General features: G+C 48.2%; 1 protein-coding gene across 7 annotated transcripts in view; it reads left to right on the top strand.

The window, feature by feature from the left end:
• Positions 1 to 21451, top strand: part of Rap1gap2 (RAP1 GTPase activating protein 2) — a 231921-nt gene that overhangs the window by 108505 nt on the left and 101965 nt on the right. For all 7 annotated transcript variants that reach the window (XR_783892.1, XM_033762850.1, XM_010642113.1 and 4 more), the window contains one exon: positions 13637 to 13721. Coding sequence is in view for 6 of the 7 variants with exons in the window: in XM_033762850.1 (XP_033618741.1) it covers positions 13637 to 13721 (85 nt within the window). In the remaining variant the exon portion in view is untranslated. The remainder of the gene's footprint in view (positions 1 to 13636; positions 13722 to 21451) is intronic.

The raw sequence follows: 21451 nt of genomic DNA, 5'->3' as shown, positions 1-21451 counted from the left end.
TTGTAAAGGCATTGGTGACCCCAGTGCCTCAGCAGACCAGGGCAGAGGGGAGCCTCTCAAAGTTCGCTCCCCAGGCTCCCTTAGACTCCTACCGCTGCCACTTTACTTGCTGTGGGATCTTCTTCAAGTCACTTAATCTCTCTGAGCCTCAGTTTCTTTATCTATAAAATGGAAATAATTCTGTATCTGTTTCACCAGGTTGTTGAAAGATGAGATGAAGTAATATATGTAAAGAGTTTAGCATAGTGCTATGTAAATATTAACTGGTGTGGTGGTGATGATGACAGTATCTTTACCGTCTATAATCCAGAGGAGGAATCTGTGGTGAGGAATAGCATGAGTTTAGTAACAGGTCGAACTGTTGGGGAAGGGGGTTAACTCTGTCTCAAGCACTTGAGCAGAGAACTGAGGTCAGCTGAAGTAGCAACAGAAAATATATCAACTGCATTGGAGGAAAGACTCACAATAGCCCTCTATCTCTTAGGATCTGTAAATTTCCCATTTGTTTATTCATTTTCCAGTCAATTGAGCATCAGGCAGTCAGTGGTCGGGTGTACACAATAGACCAGCCAAAGAGTGAGGCTGGGCCTGTGCTCCTTCTTGGTCAGGAGGTGTGCTTGGAAATCATGCTTGTCCACCTGCCATGCTCTTTGCTGAACTCTCCAGCCATGCAGTACCATAAAGGTCACACCCAAGCTTCCTGATACCTCTCATGGTTACGGGGTTTTTGTTTTTTTGTGTGTGTGGTACTGGGGACTGAACCCAGAACCTTTACACTGAGCTACATCCTCAGCCCTTTTAAAATTTTTTAAAAATTTTGAAACAGGGTTTCACTAAGTTGCTTAATTGCATACATGCATGAGGTTCCAACTTGTGATCCTACTGCCTCAGCCTCTCAGAGTGCTTAGTTTATGATAGGTGTGCACCGCAATTCCTGGCCTCTCATGATTGTTGCATCCTTCCTTTCCTAATGTCCTTGAGAAAGAGGCCAGTGTTGGGAGAAGGCAGAGATTTGCTGTTGTTGATTTTGACTTCCCTATGGTAGCTTAGAGCATGTTGCTGAGCTGGGCATGCAGGCCTGGTTCTTGTGGGCCATGTCAGCTGTGCCTGGTTGTTTGGTCATAAGCGGTAGCTCTTACCCTTGATATTTATCTTCTAATCACAAGAATGAGAGCGGGCTACGTATCTTGTCTCAGAATCAGAAAAGAGCTTCAAACATTTGTCTTTCAGGCATCTGCTAGGTCTGGAACTTTCACAGATAGGGAATAACGTTATCACTTCACTGGACCAGACATGTCTTCCTTGAATGCTTTCATCAGTCCCCACTGAGACTGTTATTTCTTTTGAATGGATGATGGAAGCCCTTAATCCAGTATGTCACTGAGTGATAACTTACTGAGAAGAGTTAAGAGTTGAGAGACAGCGTATTAGATGGAGTGGAATGATGGGTTAGGAGGGAGATTGGTCAGCCCTACGACACGGTGACTTCCAGTGCTTACATACTGCTGTGAGGTTTTGTTGTTTTATTTTTCTGTACTGGGAATTGAACTCAGGACCTTGTACTTTCGAGGCAGGTGTGGTGCCACCGAGCTAAAATCCCTGGCCCATGTTGTGAGGTTTCTTAGCATGCAAGGTTTAACACACCCCTGGGGGCACGGGTCTCCTTCTCTCCTTGAGTTTACCGGGAATTCGGCCAAGACATGGGACCCCTTAGTACATTGTATCCTCTCCCTGGCACCATTTTTTGGTTCAGTTCAATAGTCAATGTTTACTTCCCATGACTGAATAAATAGTTTATTGTTGAGTCATGGAGTGTGCCATGATTATGTTTTCTTTCTTATATGGCTTTCCATTTTCTCTGGATTAATGATTAACTCGTGTTTCCAGGTTTTCAACATAGCATGAGTTTCTGTGTACCTATCTTTATTATTTTAATTTATTCTACCATAATTCCTATAATAGGTCCCCCCACTGAAGCTTTCATGTATTACATATCCTGTCTATTTAATTCTTTCTACCGGGATCTCACTTCCAGAATTTTCTATCCTGTAATGGATGTTTGTTTGTTAACAGTAGTCTGCCAAGAAAGGATGCAAGAAAGTAAAATTTTTTGAGCTCTTGCATATTTTAGAACATTTTTATTCTACTCCCAAACTGGTTGATAGTATGCCTGGGTATAAATTTTAGACTGAAGGTTATTATTTCATTGCATCCTAGATTTTGAGTTGCCATGGAAAAGTCTACCAATATGCATATTCACATTCCTTTTTGTATCATGTGTATTTGTATTTGTTCCCTGGGGTTGTCAAGGTGTTTTCCTTTACCTGTGTATTCTGCAGTCATGTTTGGGTGGATGTCTTGTCATTCATGGTGCTGGGTACTTGGTGGATTGAGGGTCTCAGGTCCTTCCATATACTTCATATACTATTTTTCTGATAATTTTCTTCTGTTCTGGTGAACAGTCACCATTTTATTGTGCTCAGATTCTGAAATTTAGGAATTTGGCCAGCAAACATGGAAGAGGGATCCTTGCCTCTGCTTTCACCATGTCTGGGACTGCATCTTGTGTGGTTCAGATCACTGGAGATGGCTGGCGTACTCCACTTGGGTCATATATTAAGGGATTTGGCTCTGGTTTGGTTTTTCTTCTCCCATGGCATCTTCTGGGCCTGAAATGTCCAAGATAGTTTCTTCATGTGCAGGGACTGTGATATCTGGAACATCTGGGAGTTGTCTGGACACATCTCTCCATGTGGCAAGCCACAGCACAGTGTTCTCAGAGTTTTAAATGCTGCCTTGCTTTCCCTTGAGCAAATGTTCCTAGAGAGCCAGTGGAAGTTGCAAAAATTTTTGTTGGTCAGAACTGAGTCACAGGGTCAGCTTATAGGAACCACACAAAGGAATCAGTATCAAGAGATATGGCTCATCCAGAGGCCAACTTTGGATGTTTGCTAATACAGCTCCCCTTCCTTTCGTCTGTTACCTCTTTCTGGAACTTTCATTGGTCAGACATCAGATCCTCTGATATTTTCATTTTTTATATCTTTGTATTTTTGTTCTACTTTTGGGGAAACTTCCTCAACTTAGTCTTCCAATCATATTTCTGATTTCTAAGATCTCTCTCTCTTGTATCCTGAGCATTCTGTTTTTATAACATTCTCTCCTGTATCAAGGATACAAAATCTCTCAGGGTATTAATTATAGTATTTTTTAAAGTTTCCATTGGTTCGTTCAGGCTCTTCTTGTGTGTTATTTTTTCTCTCTTAAATGTCTGCTGTTCTGTTTCTCGCTGTACCCAAGCAGACGAGATGCTACTGAGTGGACTGGGAGTTCCGTGTGAGTGGGCTGCAGCCGCCATCACTCTGCCAGGGCAGTTATCACCTTTGTTCTGTTGCCCATCTTTCGAGCACCTGTAATCTTCCATAGGCTGAGTTTTTCTCTTCCATTGCATTCTCCTGTCAGTTCCCACTTCTCCCCTAATATTATTTTAAAGGGCTTCAGAAGTGAAATAAATCTGTGTGGTCTGTCTAACATGTTCATTGTGAAAGTCTCAACAGGCTTAATGATGCCTCTATCTCTGTTTCCTAAAGAAAATGGAGGGCTGGGGATTAGCTTGGTGGTTTTGCTGCCTGCCTTGAAGGTACAAGGGCCTGAGTTCGATCCCTGGTACCAAACTGAAACAAAACAAAACAACCAAAAGCCAAAAACCAAAAAACCAAAACAGGCCTGGCTCACTGGTATTTCTTAGGGTCAGGGATTTAGCTCATTGGTTCCACCACCTACCTCATAAGTGCAAGGTCCCGAGTTCAATCCTTGGTACCAAAAAAATAAAGAAAATGGAAGAACGTACTTTTTAAATGATGTTTTATTATGATAAATGTCATACACCCATCACTGGTATTTCTTAGGGTCAGGGATTTAGCTCATTGGTTCCACCACCTACCTCATAAGTGCAAGGTCCCGAGTTCAATCCTTGGTTCCAAAAAAATAAAGAAGATGGAAGAACATACTTTTTAAATGATGTTTTATTATGATAAATGTCATACACCCAAACTGAGTGAATCATAAAATGGGCACTCACGCCCTCGCCGTCCAGGTTAAGAACAACCTGCAGGCTGGGAAGGTGCTGCTGTTCTGTGTCTGTGTGCTTGATTCTGAAGCTGTCTGTCACCTTGTGAGCTGGCTGCCTTTGCCCTGACCATGATGTAGCTTCCTCCACTGAGGCCAGGGAGTGCTGACCACGTGAACAAGGCTGCTCAGCTGGCGGTTTCCCAAGGACACTGTGCATTGTGAGAAGGGCACAGGCAGGTGGGTTAGGGATTTCTTCAGCACTTGGAAAATGCAGGCTCTCTGAAGCAGGTGACCTGCCTGTCACCCCCTCTTCAGCGCTTGCCTCTCCCTCCTGTCCCTTTTTGCTTCCTTAGCCCTACAGATTCCCCTGAGGCCCTCTCTCTTCTCCTGGCCTCAACCTCCCTCTTTGCTCAGTACACCTGTTTTTCTGGTTAGGCTTAGTTCTTTTCCAACCCATCTTGGGTGTCCTGGGGACCTTGACTCCACGTGTCTGAAACGAATGCCTTATCATCAGTCTCTTGCGACCCAGTTCTTCTCCTTGGTCTGCATTATGGTTGAAGCATAAATCATTCAGTTTTCTGAAACTTGAGGGCTTTAGTATAGTCAGATGCCTTCCTCTTTTACCTCCAGAGGCCAAGCCCTTTTAGTTTGCCTCTTATTTTCATTTCTGTAGCCCTAAGCCCAGGCTGGGCCTGAAATGGGCTCTTCCATTTCATTCCTTCCCCTACCTCTGATTAATTGGTGCTTTCCCTCTCCTCTCTGCTTCCCTGGAGTCCACTGCACAGCCCTGCACTCCAGCCAGGGCATGCCTTGGACAGAGTTCAGATCACTTGGTGCCTGCTTCCCCTTGAAGCCATCCTCAGCCCTCCTTGGCTGATTCTGTCATGTTTATGGGCCACCTATGTGAGCTGCTTGGTATTTTCCTTTAACTGGTTCAGTTTTACTTTATTGGGTTTGTCCTAGAAGGCAACTTTTTGCCGCTATCATCAGAGGAAATTCAGGGTGGCAACCTGCTATGAATAAATCTGTAAAAGATCAGAATGACACTTACAATGCAGAGGACCCCAGACTGTCAACAGGATGTACCTCATGAACCTTACTCAGGAAAGTGGTGGAACCTGGAAGGCCCTTGAACAGGTGCCTTTTCTTCTTCAGATGTAGTGTAGCATGGACTTTGGAGCCAAACTGCATGGGTTGAAGCCTTGATCTGCTACCTTACAGGGACTTTGTACAAATTACTTAACCTCTCTGAGCCTTGTTTTCCCATCTGTACAATAGGGTCAATAATATTTCCTCCAAGGGATTGTAATGAACGGGAGTGTATGTGAATCACTTCAGGCAGTCCCTAGGAGCTGAGAAGCTCTTGGGGACTGTTTTCTGGCATTTGCCTTTCAAGGACCTACCATGTGCCAGGTGCATGCTCTTTAAGTGTCAGTGATAGCTGCTTTCCATATCACCATGCTATTCACTTTGCTCCCGTGTGCCTCTGCCCTGTGCTTTTCCCTTCCAGCTTCTCCTGGCCTTTCCCTCTGGGCCTAGGGCAACTGTTACTTCCTCTGGGATACCTTAACCAACCCCCAAGGAGGCCTGGGCCTCTCTTTTCCCTGTGTCCCGTGACATTTTATTCTGTTCTTTTTTTTTTGCCTGTACCCCACAATTAATGTCTGGCAAATGGTATGCAGTGCCTTCAGGATGGTTTTGCATTTCGCTCCTCTTGCCTGGAGAAGGTCATATTCTCAGATGCTTGTGAGACTGTTGCTAGTGCCTATGCTGAGACACAGCCCACCCTGGATCTCCAAGAACTCAAGTATAGAGGACAGAAGAAGGTCGTGGCTGATGTCTTCTCCTCATATCCTACAGTGGCATGCTGGCCAGGTGGAGTTGACTTTCTCATGGTGATGGGAAAGAGCAATGGATTTGGAGTTGGAGGTCTCTGGAATGAGGTCCACTTCTTGCATTTTCTTACTGTGACCTTGGGCCTACATAGAAACCCTGGAGTTAGTTACCACCAGCTCATATGTGAACTGTGAAGCATTAGCTCTAAAAGTTGCTTGTTTGGTAAAGGCTTATTTTCCAAATAAGGGAGTGATGGCTTGCTCTCATGGGGTAGGTTGGCCCTTCCCCCTGACATACTGCAGGAGGAAGTCAGCAGTGCCTCTCTGGGGCTGCTGGTTCTCTGGGTTTGCCTTGTTGTGTCCTGCTTCTTTTGACTGTTGCACTTTCTCCTACCCGTGGCCTAGTCTAGGGCCTTAGGGTCCTCCAGGGTAGGGCGGCATCATCTGTACCTCATGTATCCAGAGAGAAGGGTGTCTTTCGTAGCTGTAGTGGCAGAGCCTTCTCCTGGGCCTACCTAGGATCTTGTGTGCATCTTGTTGCTCAGGGCATGGGCTAAATGCAGCAAAGCCCCACCTGGTGCACTGGGCACACCTCCTGCATGGCTCTGGGGCTCTTTGCTCTCTGGCACAGGCCTCTGCCATCTGTCCACTCCTTGAGGTGACCTATAGACCCCTTGAACCTTTTCCCCTCCTCACATAGGGCCCCAGCATCAATAAGTGCCTTACATGTGCCTATCCATAAATGACTTGTGTTTCCTGACGAGTTCTTCCAGAACCATGGCTGCTCTCTTCCTGTACAGTTGGCCTAGAGTGATTTGGAAACTGCCTCTTTGGAGAAGAGGAGGGAGGCATGGCTTTGAGCAAGTGCTGTGACTCTTTGGGCCTCAGTATCCTTGTCTGTATAATTAGGCTATTCAGTGGCATCTAATGATTTCTCCCAGGGGCTACTGGTCTTAGCATCCAAGAACCTTGGGATTAAATTGGTTGTGCGGGTTGCCATTTTGGGGAATTTTGAATCCTCAAAGGTCCATCATTGTGCTTTAAGTTTCTGGGGTCCTTTTAGAGTGCACAGAGTTTGATGGGACACCCAAGTCAGCAGGGCCAAGTAGCAACAGGTGAGCAATATCTGCTTTTTCCCAAGGGGCCTGCCAAGGTATCCACTCTACCTGCCAGAGCCTCCACTCTGGAGTCCTGCACCTCTGCCCCCTGCCTCCCCACCCCCTGCTGGGCTGGTGCAACTTTCTCCCCTTTCACTCTTGCCCCAGGCAGAGCTGTGCTGACGTAAATGCTCTCACCTCTATGTCTTTCCCCTTGGGGCTTGGAATTATGCCATGTACACACATCCTGGACCTAGTGGCCCCCACACAGCAGCAGGGGCTTTCATGTTTCTGCCTTCTAGACGTAGGGTTAAGAGTATGTGGGGCATCAAGTACCCCAGAGTTGAATGCATTCCTGCCTTCTGTTCACTTCTGCCCTCTTACTGGCTTTCTGCCTCAGCCTCTCCTCCACATACCTATTTTACCCAGTTGGTTTGACTGAAACCTTGGCAGCAACAGCCAACACCACAACGATGGCAGCCACATACTGCATTTCTGCTGTAACCCAGGCACATGCTAAGTGTTTTGCAGCCTTACTCAAAAGAGACGAGGCAGGTGATATTATACCATTTCACAGATGAAGAACAGAGAAGTGAAATAACCTCACTACATAGCTGATTGGGGTGATACTGGTATCTGGGCCTGTTGGACACTAAGACCAGTGCTTTTGAACCACTGTGCACACTGCCTGCCTGCCTGCCAAGGCCATAGCCAGGCCCTTTACTCTTGCCATCCTGCCAACATGGATGGATATTCTTGAATGACATTTCCCAGCCTTGGGGATGCCCCAGAACTGCTGGTATGAGGGCCACTTGATTGTGCTGCTGGGCCTTGGGACTCCATAGATGGCTAGGGGGACTTCCTTGGGCACTAACCCTCAGCCTCCACCTGCTAGTCTCTGCTGGCCTTCCCTGGCCCGGCTTGCCCAGTGAGCATGCAATTTTCTCTACCATGAGAACTATCTTAAAACATGAGTCATGTTGAGGAGTTGTAGAGGGATTAGGAGATGGGAGCCAACTTGCCCCCTTTGTAGAGAGGAAAGCAGACCCACGTTTGTGAGGGTCCAGCTCGTCAGCATTAGCTGGCTAGAGCCAGTCCCGACTTCTCTCAGGATATCTGTTTCTCATGATGATTTCTCAAAGCATTTGATTTTGTTTTTATTTTTTACACTATTGTGTCCAGTCTAGTTGGTCATATAGGGTGGGAAATGGGCAAAATTAGAAGTGTAAAGTCTTCCCACATGGGTGGCTGTGTTGCACGTACTTCAGAGTGTTGGGTGTGGGGTGGAGAAGTCTGGCTTTCAGCAGGCTGCGGTGGAAAGGAAGCCTTGCTCAGCACTTTGAGCCTTCACTGACGTGGCCACAAAGCAAGAATGTGCATCAGTTGGGCCCTTGGGGACACCAGCAGACAGCGGGAGAGGAAACTGAGCAGGAGGAATGACAGGTGGAGTCCGTTTGACCCCCACTTTGTTGTTCTTTTTTCCAAAGCTGAGATATAGTTCATGTACCATAGAATCCAGCCTTTTGTAATATTATAATATAATATATATGTTTGAGTAGGTTTTTTGTTATTGTTTTTTGAGACAGGGTCTCACTATGCAGTTGAGACTGACCTAGAGCTCACAATATAGCCCAGGCTGGTCTAGAACTCACAGGATCCTCCTGCCTCAGCCTCCTGAGTGCTGGGATTACAGGTGTGCGCCACCATGTCCTGAGGAGGTTTTAATATACTCACAAAGTTGCACAACCATTACCACAGTCTAGTTCCAGAATATTTTTGTGGTCTCACTATGCAGTTGAGACTGACCTGGAACTCACTCTGTAGCCCAGGCTGGTCTCGAACTCTCAGCCTCCTGAGTGCTGGGATTACAGGTGTGCGCCACCATGTCCTGAGTAGGTTTTAATATACTCACAAAGTTGCACAACCATTACCAAAGTCTAGTTCCAGAATATTTTTGTCACCTCAGAAAGAAAACTCTGACCTATTATCAGGTAGTCCCTGTTCCCTCCTCCCTCAATCCTCTAGCAGCCAGTAATCTACTTTTTATTTCTGGATTTCCTGTTTTGCACTTTTCACAGAAATGGGATCATATAGTATGTGGCCCTTTGTGCCCATTCTTTTTCACGTGTGTGTTTTCATGTTTCATCTATGTTGTAGTGTGTGCAATTACTTCATCTCTTTTTATGACTGAATAATATTCCATTGTATGGAATGATCGCATTTGTTGGTTGGTGGATGTTTGGGTTGTTTCCACCTTTTGGCTTCTGTGACTCACATTTTTCACCGCCCCCAAGCTCTTTACAGCATTAAGCTGTCTGTACTCTTCTAGTTTGGCTGCTTGGAAGGCAAGAGCTATGTGTGGTTGGATCAGTGGGGCTGTAAGAGATGCAGGAAAGTGGAGTTTCCCAGAACTCTGCCAGAGGGAGGCCTTACACCTGGCCTCAGAGCCATCTGCTGCTAGGTAGGTGTTTTTCCTGCTGTTGATTATTAACTACAGGTTATGGTCCTAAGGGTATATCCCCAGCACTAAAATTGGTGCTAATTTGAGATGCCAGGAATGTTTTCCAAGATACTTAAACAGCTCTGCACCTTGGCTTCTCAGTCTCCCCATGGAGACCAGATCACCATTTTATAAGTCATATGATCATTATAGTCTACATTGTAATAGGATTTCATGTTTTATTTCACAGCCATTACTTTTAGTTCTTCAAAACATTGTTGCCCGCCTCGTTGCAGGTAAAGGAACTGAGACACAGACGTGAGGTAACTTAACCCAGGACAAACAGCAGAGTAGCAGGTAGAACAGACCCTGAACCCAGGAATCTCTGGCTCCTGGTGTAGATAGCCACAGGAGTTTGTGAGTGGTGATGGACAACTGTGAGGGTCTGGGGCAGAGCCATCTGAAGGTGGAGGCAAGGATCCTGGAGGGTCTGGGTGCCATCAGGGGCCACTCCTGTGATCTGCCCAGCCCTGTCTGATGAAGCAGCCCTGTCTAGGTGAACTGTCTTCCACTCCAAGGCCCTTTGATCCTTTCCTGCTGGAGCTGCATTTGGCTGAGGCTAGCTATGACCACTCCTGGACTCCCTGGGCCCTCCCCTCTGCCTGAATCTCTCATGCTTCCAAGGACAGATGCTTGGAGTGGGGGACCCCAGCACCCTGAAACTCCGGGCTGCAGAAATGCTGAGTGGGCAGCATGTGTGGGACCCCAGGTGGAGCAGGCTCTTCAGACTTTCCCATTCAGCTACCGTACTCCCTTCTCTTCCAGCGCAGTGTATAGTCTTCTCTCCACCCGCCTTTCCCTTCTTCCAAGGTTGTCTCCATCACCAACACCTCCTCTTATGGGTCCCTGTGGGTCCCCAGGTGGGTCTGGGGCCCTGTGTCTCAGAGCAGTTTATGGCTGGATTGATCTTGGGGCCATGGCACGTGGCAAGATTATTGTGATTCACAAGAAAGTTGTCACCTTTGCTTATAATAAATGAAAACAGATTCAAGGTTATCCCTTGATACAGCCATATCACTTTGACCTACACATATGTGATATGTTTGCCTGGGTGGGAAAAAAAGGGCTGGAATTACATTGAATGCTGCAGTTTATTCCATCTTATCTTTTTTAAAAAATTTTTCTTATCTGTGTACCAGCTGGTAGCTGGTAGGTGGGTCAGGTCTGTCTGTCCTGGGGGCAGGGTGGCTCACATGTACATGTTATTCTTGTGAGGGTTGTGTCAGGACAAGGTCAAGCACAGCTGATCAGAGCAGGGATGGTGAGGCAGGAGCAGGGATTTCATCTTGTGTCTGGTCCTCCAGTCACAAGACCAAGGCTAGAGCCAGAGACCTGGGTTGTGTATGTCTTTCCTAGCGCTGTAATTATCAAGTGTTAAAAAAAACTAGGTGGGTTAAAGCAACAGACGTTTTTTGACTCAGAAGAGCAAGATCAGTATGTTAGCAGGACACGGGCTATATTGTGAGCTCTAGGTCAGTCTCAGCTGCATAGTGAGACCCTGTCTCAAGCTTCTGGGGAACATCCTTCTTTGTCTCATCTAGCTTCTGGCAGTGCTAGCAATCCTCGGCATCCTTTTGCTTGCAGCCACATCACTCTGACCTCTGCCTCCATCGTCACATGGGGTTGGTTCTCCATTTGTCTGTGTCTTTACATGGTTACCTTTTCTTCTTGGAAGGTGCTCAGCTCTTAAACAGAGAGGAGAGCGGGGGCCACAAGTGGTGATGGTGCAACTTGGTCCCTGTAGGTATTACATAGAGCCCTGTGTACACCAAGGTAAGTTGGATTCTAATTTGCAGCCAAGGGCTGATGTGTATGTCCTCTGAGTTCTGATATTTTTGAGGGCAGCAGCTGTCCATGCCTTCTGCCCACCTGGGCTTCCTCTCTGGAGTCCCGGACACAGTGCTGGGGCTAATACGAGTCTCTTAACCGTGGGTGTTTGTTTCTGCTCCCAGATATCACTTGGGAAATTGTTCTGGCTGGAAACTGCCTCGTGTTCCCACTTCATGGTTCTAACCACTCCCTAGGGACGAATCCTGGATTCTGGAAACAAGCTGACGCAGGGGAGAGGGGCTCAGACCAGGGAAGGTTGGAGTTGGGGCCATTTTTTTCCAGCACTCCCAGATCACGGACAGTAAACACATCTGCTCTGGTTCCATGGATGTGGACATAAACCCAGACAGCCTGACTGTGTGTCAATGTCCCTTGACTGGCGGTGTTAAAAACTTGCCAGCATCACCCTCCTCTAGATAGCCAGATCTGCTGCTGGTCAAGGTGTTCACAAGCCATCGCCACAGGAATGGGCCAAGGACCACAGGTCTGGGAGGGGTTTTGCATTCCCTCCCCTTTTGGCTTGGTGTTTCCTACTAGACTTCCAGGTCCACAGGAAAGGTGCCCTTGTCTGTATCTTAGGGGTCCTGTGGGTAGTGCTCCCATCCTTGATATCCTTCCTTCTGGCTTTCAGGGGCCAGGCCCATCAAGGAGGAATAGGAGCTGTTTGGGAAGGGGCCAAGTGGCAGGAGGGCAGAGCCTGTGTTGGACCAGTTCTTCTGGGTCCAAGGCAGGTGAGGGTAGAGCAGCAGGCAGGACCTCACTGTGGTGATGTCTGATGCCGTGCTCGGAAGGGCAATCTGGTGGCTCCCGCCGAGAGGTCTGGAGAGGTAGTGCATTCACGTGTGTGTAAATGTGTGTGTGTGCTGAGCCTTGGCCCTGTTGCTTCTGTGCTCATTCGTAGTCTGGACCAGGAGTAAGAGAATCCCTCTCTTCAGCTGTCACACATCACATCATCAAAGTCCAGGAAGAAATAAGGATAAAAGCAGGTGGAGTTGCAGGAAGCGGGGTTGGTGGTGGGCAGAGTTGAGGTTGATGGAGTCTATGGATTCTGTGCCAAGCCAGATGTTCCCCAACCTCCTTGTTACGTGCTTAGAGGATAGTGAGGGTGGCTGGCTGTAGGGGCAGCAAGGGTTATTGTCCCAGGGTAGCATAGCCCGCTTTCTCAAGAGATGTTAGATTGGGCTGAGGAGAGCAGGACACACTGGTGTGTGGGTCCTTGGGCCAGGGCCAGGCCTCTGAGAAGCTGGGGAGCTGGGATCTGTGGGGAATGCTGGCTTCTCTCATGAAGAGGGCTTGGATTGGTGTCGTCACCCTCACTGGCAGGACGTGGGCTGGAAATAGGTACAGAAGCATTCCCTCCAGGTGGTAGTGGGGGGGTCCTTTGATCATTTAAGTGGGACACAGGTAGCAGACTGACTCTCTTGGCTGCTTTAAGGTGGGGCTCTTATGAAGCCGGGGGCTTTGAGAGTTTAGCCTGGTCTTTGTAGGTTTTCAGTACTGTTATTTTTGCTCTCCTGTTCCCTCTTGGGCTATATCTAGGTATGTCCCAGACACCAGTGTTCCTGTGCTGGGGATTCCCCAGGTTCTGGCTAGCTGTCCCTCTTGCAAAACTCACAGGAGCCTTCTCCCACCCCGAACAGTCTGCCTGATGATGGGGCAGCAAACAAGCTCTCCCTGGTCACCAGCAAAAGGGCCAGATGGGAAGTGGGGAGTGTGTGAGTGTGGTGAGCTTGTCCCTGCCATGTTGCCATGGTGACACAACTCTGTTTAGCTGCCTCTCCCGGGTCCTAGCCCACATGGACTAAAATAAGTCTTACCTGCCGCTCACACAGCAGGTAGCCCTGGCATCCCAAGGTCAGTGTGGGTGTGGGTGTGGATGTGTGTGGGTGTGTGGCCAGAGGGGCCCAAGAGAGAATGTATCTCACACATTGACTCGTAGTCCCTTCTCTTCTCTCCCTGACCCAGTCTTATGTCTCTTTAGATCCATGGTTCTGAGACTTCAGGTGTACTAGAGTTACCTGTAGAGCTTTCTAAACAGATTTTTGAACTTCACTTCAGGAGATTCTGGCATGCACCTGAGAACTTGCATTTCTGAGAAGTTCCCAGAGGACACTTGGCCCAGGGATCACCCTTAGAGTAGCATGCTGTTGATGCTGGTACACGTCAGTAAGGAAATGTAGTCTGCTCTAGTTTTTTGCACTGTGTGTTAAGCTGTTTCCCTAAGCCCACCTACCCTTAGAGCAAATAGGAAGGCGCAGGAAGGCTCTTGCTCACTGCTTCTGTGTTCGTTGGTCTCTTCACAGGAAGCAGGAGCTGGCCAACAGCTCAGATGTGACCCTTCCAGACCAGCCGCTGTCCCCTCCTCTCACTGCACCCCCCACCATGAAGGTAAGAGGCTAAGAGTTGACAGGCTGGGATGGAGGGCATGTGAGGGAAAGTCTTGAAGCCTTGATATCATTTTTGGCTCCTGGCCCAGCTGCTTCCATCCCAGTGGGGTTTGTAGAGGGCCTGACACCTTTAGAAGCAGTGTCTAATTAAGCTTGCCAGTGCAGGAGGAAAGTGTGATTGAGGCTCAGGGGTGTTTGCATCAAGAGGCAGTGAGGAGAGATTGGGGCTGAAATGGGGTTGTTGGGAGCCGTGGGGTTTGGGGGCAAGGGTCCCAGGCCAGAGGAAGAGAAGGGGCTGTTGCCTAAGATTGTCTGGGGCTGGAACTTGAGTAGCACTGGCAGGCTGGTCTACCTGCCTCTGACTGGCTAGGATAGCCCTGCTGCCCAAGTCCCTGGGGGAGAGTTTCCCTGGAGGCTCTGGGGGAGCAGTAATTCTTTTTCTATCGGTGCTTTATTCATAAGCCTCTTTCCTGGGGATTCCATCCCAGGAAGTCTAGGACCCTTCCCTTCCTCAAAATGGACGGTCATTTTCCCCTACCACCCTGTCCTCTTCACCTGTTCATCCCCTGGGCAGGATGAGCACATAGACCTGTTCCGGCCTTCAGGGAGGACTTTTAGTTCAGCCATTTTCCTGTCTGGGGTGCTCGGTACCCACTGCTTCATACTTTGTTGGGTGGGGACTGGCTCTGAAGAAGTCACTGGCTTTCTGAGTCATCGAAAGGGACATCTAGGCTCTGTCCAAAGGCTCTGGTCTGAAGTGACTTACAGGGAAATAATTAGGCATCTCTTCCCTGCTGCTCTGTATTATTCCCCTTCTTCCTTGGCCTCATCTCTTTCAAGGTGACACCTGTAAAGGAAGCAGATAAAAGTCATCCCATATTGGATTCTCAGCGTGCAAAGCCACGTGACATTCGCCGGAGGGAGTGTGTGCGTGGCAGCGGAACCTGGCCCGGTTGGGTGTGGTGTTCCGTGGTAGACAGAGGGCTCTGCTCTCCTCCTGGTGGGGGACCTGGAGGCCCCGAAAGCCTGACCACTCACCAGTCTGGCGCCAGTGTTGGTGTCTGACCCAGCTGCAGGGGTTGCTCGTGTAACCAGGGTAAAGCCGAAGAGCGCGTTTCCATTCTGAGTTTCAGCCTGTGATCTCGAAGTTGGATATGGGAAGCTTGTTTGTGCTGGGATGGCGGAAATTTGAAGGGAGAGCTTGAAAACCCAGGAGAAGTCTCAGGAGTGCTTCTGGCAGGCTTTGCTCACACACTCGTTTAATTCATTCAACACCTCAAATTTATCTGAATGTTGCATTAGTCAGGTCTCTTGGTCACAAGTGACTGAAACATAACTTACTTTGGCTTAGGCATAAAGGAAATTTTTTTGCCTCTGTAACTGTCTGTTTTGTGTTGGTTTCATTCTTTGTCTCTGTGGTAGCAGGATGGTGACAGCTGTTCCTACTGGCTAACCCCCAGTGGAAAGAGAGGAGTCTTACTCGGTACTTCTAACAAAAGTCCCAGGAAGGAAGATGATTGGTCGTGTGTTTATCTCTGAGTCAGTCACAGTGGCCAGAGAGATGGGAGGCTGTGGTTGGCCAGGCCTGGGTCTCATGACCTAAACTGTAAGAATTGAGAATGGGGGAGACATGGCTCCTCAGGGGAAAGTCGAAGCACTACTGTGAGAAGAAGGGACATACACGCAGGGTAGGCAAGACTAATACCTTTCTACCCCCGGAGATGGTGATGTGCAAGGCCCAGAGCTGGGTGCTGGTGGCCTCTGATTGAACAGGATATTGTGGTTTCCTCCTCTCTTGGAACTGATAGTCTCCCTAGGAGCCAAAAGTTTGAAAATATAACAAGAATGAAGCATGACAGTTTAGTTTGGTACGCGTTCAAAGGAGAAGCCATGTGTAGTTTAGTAAAAATAAAACACTGGGGCTTGAGGGTGCTTTAACCAGCTCTTGGAGAAGGACAGGTAGGACTTCGTTGAGAGAGTGGCATTTAAACTGAGCCCTGAGAGTTGTGCCGGACTTAGACAAAGGTGGAGTCAGAAAGGAAAAGCTTGTTCTACATCCTTGCTGTTCAAAGGCCAAGGAACCAGCTACACCTGTGTCATCTGGGCCCTCTTTAGGGAAGGAGAATTTAGGCAGAGCACTTTCCTAGCAGGCAGGAGGCCCCGAGTTTGAGCCCCAGTATCACCCTCCCCCCATACACATACACGGCAGAATCTCAGGCCCAAGCCCAGACCACTGAATCAGAACCTGCATTTTAGCAGTATTTCCAGGTGATTTGTAGGCGTACGGCAACTTGAGAAGCACTGCTGTGGGCTGGAGCTGAGGGCCTCTGAGGAGAACAAAGGTTGTGGAGGAACTGAAGGTAGGAGGCAGAAGGCATCAGAATGGCCAGAGCATCTGGAGTTAGGGACCAAGAGGTTGGTCCTGTAGGTAGGGACCAGATCAAGCAGACCCTTGAAAGTTTTGCTAAAGATTCTGGAGTTTAGCCGGGCCTGGTGGCGTATGCCTATAATCCCAGAACTCTGGAGGCTGAGGCAGGAGAATCGCTGTGAGTTTGAGACCAGCCTGGGCTACACAGTGAGTTCCAGGTCAGTCTCAACTACATAGTGAGACCCTGCCTCAAAAAACCAAAAAAAAAAGAAAAAGATTCTGGAGTTTTTCCTAATTAAGGGAACTGAGGTTATTGAAGATTTTGCCAGAAATTAAGATGATGGGGCTTTTGAACAATCATCCTAGATGTTGCGAGGAGGATCTTTGGGAGGGACAGAGTGGAAATTAAGAGATGCATCAGAGGCTACTGCATGAGAATCCACAGGGAAAAGATCCTGACTCTAAGGTGCCAATGGGGTTGTTTGGAAATAGTCTGGTCCCAGACTTCCCAGGTGGTAGATTGATGACATAAGAGGATTTGAGGAGAAAGAAGAGGCAAGAATGACCCCAGTTTTAGAGCAACTGGACTTAGCACAGCCCTTCTCCAAAATAAGGGGGGCCCAGGAAGGAGGTGGAAGGTGATGATGTAACACTGAGTTGAACGTGCCTCAGACAGGGACAGGCATGGGGTGAGCAGCTGAGTATTCTGGGCCAGCTTAGAAGAAGGATCTGGGCTGGAGGTCAGGCTCGGGGAGCGTTCTCCTGGAGAAGGGAATTGAAGGTCTTCAGGAAAAGGGTAGAGTGAAAAGACAAGAGGTTCCTGGGTGGCACCTTGAGGTGTTCTCCCAGGTGGAGGCTGGTGCTGGGGCCTCTGTGGAAGAGGTTGGACCTAGATGTGTGGGAGCAGCATTTTGCAGGGAGGAAAGGGCAGCTGGATGAGCAGCTGCAGAGAGCAAGTAGGACATGGAGTGCACAGGGGCCACTGGACAGAGTGGGCTGGAAGTTGCTGGGTTGTAATTGAGAGCAGTCTTGGAAAGCGTGTGGCAGGGGGCAGCAGTTGCCCAGCACTGAGAAGTGGGTGGAGGTGGTGAAAAAGTCAAAAGATGTAGACAGACCTCACAAGGTAGGCAGAGCTGAGTGTGTAGACTTGTTGAAAGGAGGAAGCCAGAGTGTACAAGAGGACATAGCATAGGAGTGATCAGGAGTCTGCTCTGCCGTGGCCATCCTGGGGCTGGAGGGCCTTAGGCAAGCCCAGAGCAGAGCAGCAATCACATTCTTCAGAAGGTATCTTCTGCCCCGTGTCCTCTGTCTTCTTTGAACTCAGCTCGGGAATTTCCTTGCAGTGATATTTCTGCCCAGGCCCCAAGGGCAAGGTCAGAGCTGGGAACAGGAAGAATGCAGAGGTTTGTCCTAAGGACTCAGTCTGTCTTTGAACCCTTTTGTGGTTGTTTGGGTGAGTCTCAGTTGTACCTGGATTAAGGGTCTCTCTGTCACTGTCATTGGGGTTTATTCTGTGACTGACAGCCCATAACTGTGGTTAGGAGTCTGTCTGTGGCTGGGACATTTTTTTTCCCTTTGTGCAAAAGCTAACTGCTCATCAGGGATTTAAAACCACATTCCTCACCTCCCACCAACCTGCTCACCACAGAGGAGCAGCCCTTTGTGACTGCGTTTACCAAATAATGCCATTGCAGCTCCTTGCTGCTAGTTGTCTGATCCTTTCCCTTCAGAGAGCTTCTGAGCTTAGCAGTTGCATCTTGGTCTTCAGGTCCCAGTCTTTGAATTGCCAGGCCCTGGCTTGGTTGGGCTGGGTGCCTAGGAGTTGCTTGTGTACTGTACAGGTTGTCCAGATTGGAGGAGCTTGTTCTGGTAGTCATCCTCTAACCCCTTAGATTTGCCTGACCTTTATATCCCAGTACACTCAGTCTCCCCATCTGCAAGAGTGTGGTCAGGTCTATGTTTTGCTGACACTTCCAGAGTCCCCTGCACATTGAGTCCTGAGATACCCTGGGATGGAGGTCGGACACAAATATATGCTCTCTCCCTCTCTTCTCCAGCCCTGAGTGCTCATGAATTGGTTCTCTATCCACAGAGCATCTGGGCATTGGGAGAACTGGTTTCCTTGGCAATGCAGACTCAGGGTAGGGGTGGTGGAGACCCCTTTGGTTGGTTAATTTGGGAGTCAGCATGTGAGGGGCAGGTAAGCCAGTTCCTTTATAGATAAACCAGAGTCCCAGAAGTGGGAAATAGCTCATGCGAAGTCCCACTGAAGTTAGTCTGTGCTCCTCCCTCGGTCAATAGAATAAGTCAAATGCTGAGATGTGGGCCATTTTTTTGTAAAGTATGGTTCCCACCCTACACACTCAAGGACAGCCCCTCTTCTAGTTGCTTCTCCCAGAGTGAAGGCTGATGGGACTGCAGGGGCAGTAGCTGCCTCCAGCCTGAGTACCTCCTCCTGTACCCCTGACCCTGCAGGTATGCCTGGTGCCATCCATCCTTCGTATACCCTCCCCCACCTCGGTGCTGTTTGTGTTTTTCAAGGGGATTTTTTTTTTCCTAATAGGAAGCTGAGAAAAAGCAACCAAAGTGGCACTGAGCAGATGGGCTGAATGGGAGCCCAGTTCCCAGCCAGAACTCAAACTGTGGATGGGACAGGGTGGGCTGAGAGAGGGGCTGGGTGCTGTCTTCCCAGGAATGTGATGGATTGTTTCCAGGACCACATTTTCCACAAAACTGGTTTTTGTATCTAAATAACTCAGCAGACACTTAGGAGAGCAAGTCATGTGCTGTAACCAAAGTACTGTCCTTGACCCTCAGAGTTCTTGCTGTCTTCAGGGGGCCTTAACTGAGCACAGGAAACCATATGGCTCAGCTTGTGATGAGGCTCGTGTGAAATGTGGCTGCTCGGTGGGTGGAGAGGAGCAGGGAGGCAGGCTAGGGGGGCTGTCAGCAGGGGCCCTAATGGAAGCATGGGGGCTAGGCTAACTCTCTAGGACTGTAGACCACAGCCTTTCTGGGCTCTGGAAAGGGAATGAGCTGGGGTCAAGCCTCTGAATTTTCCTGAATGTGGGTCTTTCATCAGCAACATTGACTTCATGCTGGGATTTGATTTGACCTTGATCTGTCATTCATGTCCCTGCCCATCAATTTTGGACTGGCTGAGTCAGCTGAAAGGTGACCCTTGCCCAGTTTCTCTGTCCCTCTTTGTGCAGGTCTGAGGGCAACCCTGTCAGACCTTCTCTTTTCTAGAAGAGGGTCATGGAGGCTTGGGGTTCCCCTGTAGGGAAGAGCAGAAAGTCTTCCCTTTAGTGGCCAGCTGATAACCCCAGAAGCCCTCAGAGGAAGATGAGGAAGATATGCAAACTTCATGTGCCTGGGAAGGAAGTGAAGGTCCAGGGATCTTCTCTTGGCCACCTTCATCCCTTTTGGCAGAGCTGTGCTGGGCTCCTCCTTTTCCAAAAACCATGGTCTCCCTTTCTGGCTTGTAGCACTGCCCCAGGCTGAATCCATTTCTTCTCCTTCATCCTAGTTCTGTACCCATTCTTCTGTCTGGGCTGAGGAGAAGGACTGTCCCTGTCCACCAAGACTGATTAAGGGAGTGTCAGCCATATACAGCCACAATTTTATATGAGCCTGCATGGTGCATCCCTGCCTTCAGGAGCCAAATAAGTCCTTGTTTCTGTCCGCCTTAAATCAGAGGTGCTGCTTCAGGCTCCCTATCCACAGGTCTGTGGGAAATCAGAGTCACTGGAAAGTGGCTCCTGAGGAGAGAGTGTATTGACCAGCCACGTTTGGGACAGGTGACATAAATGGGGCCTGTGGGTGGGCATATGTGGGAGGGGTGCTGAAGACATTTGCGGAAGGGATTCTTGGGTTGGGGCAGGAAGAGCTCAGAACATCAGTGAGGAGGCTTGGTTTCTCCCTTCAAGACAGCCCATTTGTTCCCCATCCCCCTGCTGGAGGGATACTCAGCCAGTGCTCTGTGGGTCCTCCCATTTATGTCACCTGTTCCAGATGTTGCTGAGACACATGTCATTCCCTGAGGAGCCACTTCCCAGAAGCCCTTTGATTTCTTGAGGCCTGGGGCAGACATGGGGAAGGATGCATTTGCCTCCTGAGGGTGGAGATGCTTGTGTACCTGTTTGTGTAAGCCCACCTCCGCAGGTGTGCACACCTGTACGTGAGTACGTTTTTCTGATTTTGTTCATGCTTTAAGACCTCTTAGCTTGTACTTCTTACAAGTGTCTTTAGAACTACATTAAAAATTTACATAGATATAAATGCCTAAATCATAACTATAAACTTTTGTTGCTGGACATACCAAAACTCCTTACATTTTGATCAAGATACAGGACCACTTCCATCACAAGAAAGTTCTCCCATGTCCCTTCCTAGTCAGTCTAGAAGCAACCAGTGTTCTGATTTGTCTTTACCATATATTAGTTTGCCTGTTCTAGAACTTAGTTTCATTGGAATCAAGTACTGTGTACTCCTTTGTGTCCAGCTCAGGGTAGTATTTGTGAGATTTGCCCACACAGCTCAGTGTCTCAGGAGTTTGTTCTTTTTTATTACTGAGTAATATTCTGTGGTAGGAATACATCTAATTTGCTTGTTCTCCTATTGAGAGAGATTTATATTATTTCCAGTTGGGCTGTAAGGAATAGTCCAGTGCTATGAACATTCTGGAATAAGTTTCGTTTTGTTTTGGACAAGAGTTTTCATTTTTATTAAGTAAATATCTAGGAGTAAAATTGCTGGGTCAAAGAGTGAGTGAGTGTCTCACTTTATATGAAAGTACCCAGATATTTCCCAATGTTTGTAACATTTTACATTTCCTCCAGTGATGCCATTGGAGTTACGGCTGCTTTACACTGTCATCATTGTTAGTCTTGCCGTTGTAAGTCTTTTTACTTTTAGCCACCCAACTGGGCATGCAGTGGTATTGCAGTGTGATTTTAATTTGCATTTTTCTCATGACTAAAGATATTGAAACAGTTCAGAGCCATATCAGTTGAATTGTGTATGGCTTGGTATAAGGGTCCAGGCCCATTTATTCTCGTATATATAGCCTGTTGTTCCAGCATCATTTCTTTCCCCACTGAATTGCTTCGGTGTTATAGTAAAAAAGCTGCTGGCTATAGATGTACACCCTTATATTTGTGTAGTGTCTCTATAAGCCAAGGCATTTCTCTAGACTAGGGATAGAAAATATGTGACATTTGTGCCATCGATCCCCCTTCTGTCCCTGTGGCAGATATTAGTAATGATCGTGGCACTCTTTCCTAAGAGCTCAGACATGGCTTCAGACTCCTGTCCAGCAATGCACCACAGGTCGCCTCCTGACAGTCATTTGGAATTGTCAT

This window comes from Fukomys damarensis, unplaced genomic scaffold (assembly GCF_012274545.1).
Source record: "Fukomys damarensis isolate Sample0158 unplaced genomic scaffold, DMR_v1.0_HiC HiC_scaffold_13, whole genome shotgun sequence".
Classification (NCBI taxonomy): domain Eukaryota; kingdom Metazoa; phylum Chordata; class Mammalia; order Rodentia; family Bathyergidae; genus Fukomys; species Fukomys damarensis.
Note: the sequence above shows the minus strand (reverse complement) of the source record. Positions and strands in the feature narration are given on the sequence as shown.